At 31.9% G+C, this 9,876-nt stretch overlaps 1 protein-coding gene across 1 annotated transcript in view; it reads right to left on the bottom strand.

Moving 5' to 3' along the window:
- The window catches only part of LOC117118296 (peptidase inhibitor 15-A-like), a 19,172-nt gene that overhangs the window by 4,344 nt on the left and 4,952 nt on the right, over nt 1-9,876 (bottom strand). Inside the window, exons 2-8 of the mRNA XM_033262864.1 lie at nt 5,308-5,602; nt 4,586-4,831; nt 4,134-4,272; nt 3,380-3,427; nt 2,670-2,699; nt 2,035-2,127; nt 80-187 (exon numbers count right to left, since the gene is read on the bottom strand). Of these exons, the coding sequence (XP_033118755.1) occupies nt 80-187; nt 2,035-2,127; nt 2,670-2,699; nt 3,380-3,427; nt 4,134-4,272; nt 4,586-4,831; nt 5,308-5,601 (958 nt within the window). The 5' untranslated portion in view covers nt 5,602. The remainder of the gene's footprint in view (nt 1-79; nt 188-2,034; nt 2,128-2,669; nt 2,700-3,379; nt 3,428-4,133; nt 4,273-4,585; nt 4,832-5,307; nt 5,603-9,876) is intronic.

The raw sequence follows: 9,876 nt of genomic DNA, 5'->3' as shown, positions 1-9,876 counted from the left end.
ATAAGAGACAGATATATATATAAACCGATTTTTAAAGGTTATATATCCATTATAGTAATAAATAAAATCTACTACTCACTGCAAGTGCCGCACATCTTGGGACAGCCATTGAGGACAAAGCCATGGGTGAAACATTGTGCAAAATACCAGCCAGCATTGCAGTAACTCGAAATGTCTTCACAAATTCCTAAAAAAAAAATGGTAGACAAATAATTACTGATGAGGATAATTATTGTAAAAATGACTATAGCTGAAAATATGCTCAGTTGATACAATAAATACTTAGAGAAGTATAAATTTAACTTTAACGTAAACGTTTATAAATTTGCCGCGTTACTAGAGAAGAAATAATTATTCCCAAATCATAAAACAAACATCCGAAGGTAAACTATAAAATATTCTATAAAAATAGAAACTATAGAATAGAAATTACATTGCTTATTTTTGTGGTAAAATTGTCCCATATTTTGGAACAGTATGGTAATAATATGATCTAGAATTGTGTTTTTGATGTGTGATAAAATAGATATGAATATATTATATTCATATCTATTTTTGTACTGGACGCAAGTGGTAATAAGAAAGAAAAATTCCATTAATGTACGTTATATATCTAAGACAAAAAAAAAATATATATATATATATACTAATTATACATATATATACATATATATGTATATATATGTACTGTCTCTTATACACATCTAGATGTGTATAAGAGACAGTATATATATCGGTAGAATAGCAGATATGCACAAAGTTTTAGGTGTGCAATACCTTTCTGTTGGAAAATTGTTTCACTTTAGTTAAACACTGTTTAAACGACAGAGTCCTCACCACCTTTTGACGTCGTTCTTACTTTTGGTACTTTGTAGTACATTCTCATATTACTATAAAAATTACTAGTGGTAACCTAACACTTTTTAACGTAAAAACAATTTAAATTAACATTTTCTTTATCAATGTCATCAATATTTATTTATTTATATGTATAACTTATATTTTTAATTATTGGTTTTAAATAGAGGCTCTACTTCCTTTTCCTTTATCATTTTTTTAATCTTCTTTCCATTCTTCATGTTATTATGTAGTTGTTTATGTATGTATTGCATCTTGAGCACATGTGGATAACAGTTGATTTCAACTGAAATGTTCACTCTGGTTAAATAATAACTAAATAATAATAATATTGTCATCTTGAAAATAAAATACCTTGATTTGATCATTTTGTTAAAAAAAGTTAAGTGTAATCATTAATATTTGTGACCACGTACGTTTACGTACGTACTTAACATTCCCTAGCAGTGTCGCAGTCAATTGTTTTGCGGTTTTATATGGAACACCAAAAGAATGACTTTCAAATACAGACGATTTTTAAGCACACTCCGTATTCAGTCACAGTCGGAATAACAAACACAGTCGATTTTCGTCAAGCCCTGTTGCTTAGTTTGGTTCAGTGGTATGAGAAAAGGTGATTTGCACAAACTGCAAGTTTAATAAAGCATATGTTTTCTATGGATAGTCACTATCGACAAAGATGTCTATCAACCACTTCATTTCTAATATCAACATTTAAGATCTGGACGCCGTCTAAGAACATCAATGTGTAGAACATCACGATTATCTCTTTTATACCGTTTTCTATCCGTATGCTAAACAAAACACCATCATTAACTTTAAACGTATACTCTGTAATTTATTATGTATAAGTAGGTTATGTCACAAATTTTATTATATGTATTGAGCTTATACTTGTTAACCTGTCCAGTAGATATCTTATAGTTTACCCCAGGGCCTAGTCATGATTTATAAACGAAGTCTCACAATGAGGCTTTGGATGTGCAATAGTTTTAGTCATGTCACCAGGAATTGTACCCAGGACCCTAGATTTGAAAGGCTACCTTTTTAACCAAGTTATTCAATTCCTCTCTACTTAGTTAAAAAACTGACAAATTTAACGTAGGCGAGCTACATTTTGACTATTTGTATACAACTTGGAAGCATACAATGAATAACTAAATAAAGTACACTCACCTGAGCAATCGTTCCCTACATATCCCTGTTGACACGTACATGTACAATTTTCATAATCCAATGTTCCACAGTTTCTACATTGCAGGTTACAAGCTATTGTGTACAAAATCGTAACTTTAACCATAAAAATATATAAATTTGCCTTAAATAATTCAAATGTTTAATTACAAATGTGTGAAACATTATTGTGTATGTTCTTTAAAAAATTATACAACTTAAACGTTATTTTTTCTTTTTATTGCGTACGGTTGTCATTCACAAAATGGTTTTTAAGGTTATATTTCTAAAATGTCTATAGGTGCTTTTGATCATAGGCGTATCCCGGTAAACCATGACGTTTTAGCTAAACCAACACTTATTGCATATGGCTTGTCTATTCTTTGCTGCAAAAAGTGTATACCGCAGTGCCTAACTTAGGCAATCTAATCTTTCCGTCTAGCCTTTACAAAGCTAGGCCTTAATTTTAGTCTTTTTAACAGCACTCCTACATCTTTCTCATACAGGAAACTTACTGATTCATTGCACGTTAACCATTGTAATTATGTATTTATATTATATGGACATTATACCTTGAATAAATGAATGAATGAATAGAACTGATTCGTTATTATCTTATTTTAAAAATGTGTACTTACTACACGTTTCGTTGTGAACCGAGCATGAGCCTGGAATTAATTTAAAATAGTGCTTAGCATTATTATATGATTTCATTTCAATAGAATATATAAAATAGTGTTTCGTAATAATAACACCAATAACAATAACTACGGTATATAGTATTACTCCTAATAATATTACTAATGAAAATAATAATATTGATTCGTATTAATAACACCTATGACAACCATAAACATTTAAAATAAGAATAACATGAATAATAATAATAATAACAATAATAATAATAATAATAATAATATGAAAAACAGTAATATTCCTGATAATATTAATGAAAATAATAACAATAATAATATAAAACATGATAATAATAATGCATAATGATAGTGATGACGACGACGATGATGATTATAATAATAATAATAATAATAATAATAATAATATAGTAATTATAATAATACTAATAACAATCCGTCTTTGGCGGTCAAAGTGTAATAATAAATATAAAATAGTAGGCCTAATACAGTAATTCAAAAGTGCCTTTCATAACAGGGATGCAATGAGCAGTATATTTTATAATAATATTGTTATTTATAATTCAACAATTTTTTATGTTAATCGTGTAAAGCATAATGATAAAATGCGATAGTAACTATACTACAAGCTTATAAATATGGCAGGCAAATAAGCAACTCGCTCTAGATTCAGATGTTTCAGATTTACTACTTACGACATTGGTTGTTGTAGCATTGCCTGGCACCTGAAGGACATTCAGTACCTGTCTCTTATACACATCTAGATGTGTATAAGAGACAGATGTATAAGTAGGTTATGTCACAAATTTTATTATATGTATTGAGCTTATACTTGTTAACCTGTCCAGTAGATATCTTATAGTTTACCCCAGGGCCTAGTCATGATTTATAAACGAAGTCTCACAATGAGGCTTTGGATGTGCAATAGTTTTAGTCATGAGAAAAAGTCATGTCGTACCAGGAATTGTGCCCAGGACCCTAGATTTGAAAGGCTACCTTTTTAACCAAGTTATTCAATTCCTCTCCACTTAGTTAAAAAACTGACAAATTTAACGTAGGCGAGCTACATTTTGACTATTTGTATACATGTATATATATGTATATATGTATATATGTATATATGTATATATATATATGCATATATATACGTATATCTTATACTAATATATATCATATAACATATATATAATATTATATATCATATTTATATCTAGTCATATATATACATTTTATATAACATACCGTATATAATATACCATATATTATATAAAACATATATATCACATATCATATATATCGTATTATATATCACATCATGTATCATATCATATTATATTAAGCATAGAGAATAATGGAAATTTGTTTTAGAACCAGTCTCATTAACATTGTTGAAGGATTTGAGATTATACAAAACATGTTTGAATAAGACAAAACAGTAACTTAAATTACATCCATAGGCCCAATTTACGAAAGGTACGTACGAAGGTCCATAGTTACATGTTATGATCCAAACATTAGTAGCTCCATCGGTTGTGCTGCTGCAGTAAGATAAACCGCATCCAAGAGCGTGTGAGTCGGCCCACACAATCTATAAATAATAATCATTTGTTTACAGAATGTGATTTCTTACAAAATAATCTTTGTAAAGGTAGTAAAACGATTTTTATTCAATCATCTTTACACTAGGTTGGGATGTAATTTTTTAGCTTACTGTGATCTGGCTAAATTCCTCAGCAGAGACGGCACTGTGGTGTTTTCTGTAGTTTAGTATAGGGCCCAACTCCCATACATTGATTCTAGATAAGTAAACTACAAAAATTATTTTCGTAGCTACTCATCTAGAATCAAGAACCAATTAAACACTGCATTTTAAATCAGACATTGATACAAAAATAATTTACCTGTGTGTAATGTCCGCAGACCCTATTTGTTTGACATTCCTTGGTTTCGTAGGTATAAAATTGGTACTCATTGTACCAAGCCTGTGTAGCGGCTACCCCATTAGCGCGATTGTCTGGACCTCCTGATGTTTGGTATAGATTTTGTCCAATAGTACTGTAAGGCGAGATGTTACTTGGTTGTCCGTGGTTAAAGTTGCACATGTCGGACCACTGTTGAGCCATTGTTGCAAGATCGTCATCCCATATCTGCAGGTGTATTGACAATTTAGTATTGTTTGTTTTATCTAAGCAAATCTTTTAACATATATTACAAAGTCAGGTATCAATGTATGCTAGATATGTAACATGGACATTAAAAAGCAGGCTTATGAATTACACCAACTTTGCAATTATACAAAGTAACATTTTGGAGAATTTGTTTGAAATGCTGATTAGGCCTATTTTTACAGAAAGATCCTATCAACTTTGTGTGCTCAACCTTAAGGTAATTCACTAAAAATGGTATACCCTAAACAAAATAAACAAATGAATTCATTTTGTCAATGTTAATGAGGTTGATTATTATATTATTATAATAATGTCATTGTGAATTTGAGTTGCAAACGGTATGCGACCAAGTTTTGTTGAAATGAGTATCAGAGCATCAGAAAATTATGATTTTTCTTTTCAGAGACCGTTAGAATAATATCTATTTTGATGGATGATAAATTAATTTGACTCACCATAAACTGCATATCTGAAGCCTCTGGAGAAACCTGTGACCGGAGAGCATTGTGTTTGTCAAGTATAGCCTGCGATTCGGCTTCCGAAAAACCAGTTGAACGCCTGACCCTGGAATGTCCCTCACCTGATGTTTTTACGTTTACTGCCTTTTCTGTATCCTTGGTCACCTGATGGTTTAAATCTATAACACCGACTGGTGTTCTGATGAATTTATCTTCAGATAAACCTTTTATTTCAGATAGGCCTATTATGTAAAGTGCGAGGATCGTGATTATACAACTAAATGTTTCCATCCTAAACGTGTACGACGGAAATTAAAAAAAAAGATATATTATGATAAATAACATCTCTATAGTAACAGTCTAGAATAAACATTCCTAAAATGTGTCTATTTTATAATAACAATCATAATAACAACTCAGGGGATCGTTTCAATACATTTTGCCACCTGGATATTCTTGCTAATTCCCCTTTTCCACTGCCAAAGTCAGAATAAACCCGTGTTTATTCTGGAGTGACTATGAAGGCATTTCCCATTTACATCAAACGAAAAAGTTCGGGTTTATCTCGAGTAGCATCCATTTTACACCGCAAACGATTGCGGGTTCTAATACCACCCTCAATTTCTGTTGCGATGGTAATCGTCACTTCGCTCGAGTTGTTGCAAATTGAGTTGGAGCCCAATTATTGTCAATATTTAATATTAATGTATGGGCGGAACTTTCGAGATTACGAGCACTTGTTTCTTAATATGCGAATTAAATCAGCAATTTTGTTTGTAAGTCTATACGGAAGCGTTTCCGGTGTGCACCCTGGCTGCACATCGATCCAGGAATGTTTACAACCAGAGTCGTACTTTTTAACGTTTATAATAACCACAACTCGAGAGTTTCTAGTCCAGGTATTGAAAAAATCTCTGGTTATATCCACAGTTTCGCTTTATGTGTAAAAGAGGTGTAAGATTCGCCAAAGAGACAGGTTAAGTGTAAGCACATGTAAACCTGTGTATTACTGTATCTAAATAATTTTAAACTCTGAAAAACAGATACCCGAATGCCTATATTCTTGACTAATGAATTACTTATTGGCTATGGTTGGTGGGATTTATTGCCACTTAAGAATACATAAATCATGCATGGAATAATATAAACAATATTATTTTGCTTCTTATTGGTGAGAACTCCAGGGTTATTTGTGTTTAGGCAAAACCATGGTGAAACTATAACACAAGTGCATTGTGTTTAACGTATACCCTTTAATACAGATCTTAATAGATCAGAATAATATGATAATCGAATCCACTGAAGCGATGCTTTGATAATCAAACGCCGAAACTAAATAATAATTATCACTAATGATTCCATCGAATCGTATTGTCATGAGGATTTAAAGAGCTATTGTTAAGATATTAAACGTTTTCGCCAGCATATTTCATTCTATACTTTATACTCTATAGCTCTTCAGATATATATATATATATATATATATATATATATATATATATAATGTATATATTTTATTTTGGCAAGAAACAATACAAAATAAATAACATCAACATTTAGTGCTTCACATTGTACTGTATCAGTAACAGCAACAATCACAAGTTTTAGTATGATTATATGTGAAGGGATGAATAAAGAAGTTCAAGTCTGTTATGGCAATTTTTATACTTCAAGGGCTCCATTTCAATCAACATCTAGTCTAGTGGGCTAGGCGTATGCCTAAGTTTCAGGAAATTACTCGGCTCCTCTATTTAGCGGTGCCTCTATCCATAGACGGAATTAAGTCTCGAAAAGTGGTTACTTCCACATAACGTAGCCTGATGGTGTAATAATAGGCTATACTGTTACAATTTTAGGTGGTTAAAAAACAATATGTTAGAATAACAGTTGGCTTTGGCTCTGGGTCAGTCGCTATTGGCCTTTCGGATACAACTTGGTTGTACCGGTATGCTAAACCTATAGTTCTACTCGGTATGTCGGAGGTCTTGGGGTCAATTTCGACCCAATAAATGGAGCTTTTTTTTTCTAAATTTGAATACTGTTTTTTTTTCTATATAACGTCTTGATTTAAATAAAAGTCCATTCCAATAAACTTCCCTTCAGAGCATTATTTGGAATAAACGCTTCCTTCAAATAAAGGCCCTGGGGTTTTCCTCGAACAAACGCCCAGTAAATACTGTAGAAGCAACGTAATTCTCAACTCAACACATTTTATTTAATGTTCTACTTCGGTAGAATTACATTTTTTTTTCTAATAGTGTTAGGATCAATAATCTTTTTTATGATCACACACAACAGTTTGTCTGTAATGTGTTTAATTTACAGTGAAATTAATTTGCGTTTATTTGTGTGTATGTATCCATTTTACACCAACAAAAATAACGCTCCCTCTGGTAAACGCCTCCCTCGAATAAACTTCCCCTCGAAAACCCTTCTCAACAATAAAAATTTATTTGAGTCATATTAGCAAAATATTCAATGCGACCAGGCTGCATAAAATATCGTATCATTCAGGAATTGTTTTTTGGGGATGCGCATTCATGAAGGTCAGAGAACAACATTGTGCTTTCGGGCGCAATTAGTGTAAATCTGATTAGAATGTAATCGACTTATTTAGATATACAATATCCCGGGATTTGAACCCACGTATATTTTCATGGTTGATTGCTGGCAGGTAAATAGAAATGTAGGGAATTTTGTAAGCTAAAAAATAGTTTCTAGATTATCACAGCTGAATTAATTAGTTGAGCATAAACGTACACCATGTGTGACGCCAGAATTTGCCGACGGTGGATTTTAGATTCTACTAATGTATATATAGAATATATATACTAAATAATACAAATACACATATAATTTTTTCTTCTCTTCAACGAATTTTGATTTTGTTCCCGATGAGGGAGAGGGGGTTGGGTTAGCACTACCCGATGTAGGATGTGGCCCTGCCCCTTTCTGGCGCTATCCCAGACGTGTGCTAGAGTTTAGGAAATTAATATAAACTGTACTGTAAGTATTGTCTGCTATCTTCTCTTTTGTAAAAATGTCGATACTATGTTTAAGGACATGAATACTTAAGATTGTGGTATCGCAAACTATTGCTGACTTTTATCATATATATTTTTGAATTATAATTTAGAATTATTCCAAATTGCCTAAAGTGAAACATACAACGTTTATATTAAACACTTCCTAATCTAATAGACTGTGTAGAAAGAATTGAATTAAAATTAACACAACAAAACCAACAAGATTTAAGTCTTCGTTCCGCAACCTCTTCAGCCCTCGTCCCAAATCCAAATATGTGACACTCAGCCGCGACTCATCGACCTCAGGTCAAATTATCCTGAACTATACCGACCAAATTTATGAAGATGTTGTTATTATTATGAATAGGTTTGCCTGCTTTTATAGTCACTATCTTCAGTCCATTTTTTCCTTACATTATTAAATTTTGTATTTTTTGTCTTTAATAATGAAAGAATTATGTCAATTAAAATGAAAAGGTGGTGCAGTAATATTTATTCATTGTTATTTTGCTTTGATATTCCAAATTCGAGTCAAGGACGTACATTTACATTTTTACCACATTCGAGAGATATCGGTGTTCACTGGAATCACGTAATTTTATTCTTTTTTTTTAGTAATTTCATCTTATATTGCTTAAAAGTTTAGTTGAAGAGGAATATTAATGCAATAAATTATCGGAACAAGTAATTCTTTATTCGCGAAGTTGTTAGTTACAAGCAGTTTTGTTAACACCAAAAACCTTATTCTGTACCATTTTAAAATTCAGAATAATTTTCTCTAATTTAAATTAAATTTCGAAGTGTACATTGTACAACGATCTTGTATCTCACAACAACAATGACCATCACATGTAATACACAGACTGTTAGTGTGATGGTTTCATCAATCCGGCTTTGGAGCAGGGATATAATATGCAATCATCAAGTTGTCACACAGGGTCACTGTTTGTAGTCCGTATCGATATTTGTACTTAAGATGTGTAATTATTAAAAATCCAGTGTCACACATCAACGTTGTCGTGAACGACATTAGAAACTTTGTCGCCACTTGTGTGATGCCTGGACACTCATTTTTAACTTTTATCTAAAACTGTTACCAATGGCTCTTGTTCAAATTAATCAGAAGAGGAATGTATTCTCACACTAAATGCCCAGCTAACTAAAATGCATCGGGGCTCGGTTGTTAGGCATCATTTTTTTGTTTATCTGGAGCGATTGCGCGACCCATCAAAATTTCTTCACGACCCAAACATTGGGTCGCGGCCAATAGGTTGCGGAACGGAGATTTAAGTAATAGAACTAAGGCTTAAGCTATCATTGGTGTACCTGCAATGTCTCCAAATGAAGTCAAGTAGTCTGTTACCTAGCTTTAGCCACCATATAATCAACATGTTTAGAAAAAAAAATACCAAAATCCTTATGAACTAAAACTTTCTCAAGATAAATGTTATTAGTTTTGAAATCAAAATGAAAAGTTTGTTTTTCTTGAGAGTAAAAGATATAGACTTACATTTGGAGACATTGACAGACTACCGCAGCT

This window comes from Anneissia japonica, unplaced genomic scaffold, assembly GCF_011630105.1.
Source record: "Anneissia japonica isolate Jap-2015-1 unplaced genomic scaffold, ASM1163010v1 scaffold288296_len194742_cov168, whole genome shotgun sequence".
NCBI lineage: Eukaryota > Metazoa > Echinodermata > Crinoidea > Comatulida > Comatulidae > Anneissia > Anneissia japonica.
This window is presented reverse-complemented; position numbering and strand designations above follow the sequence as displayed.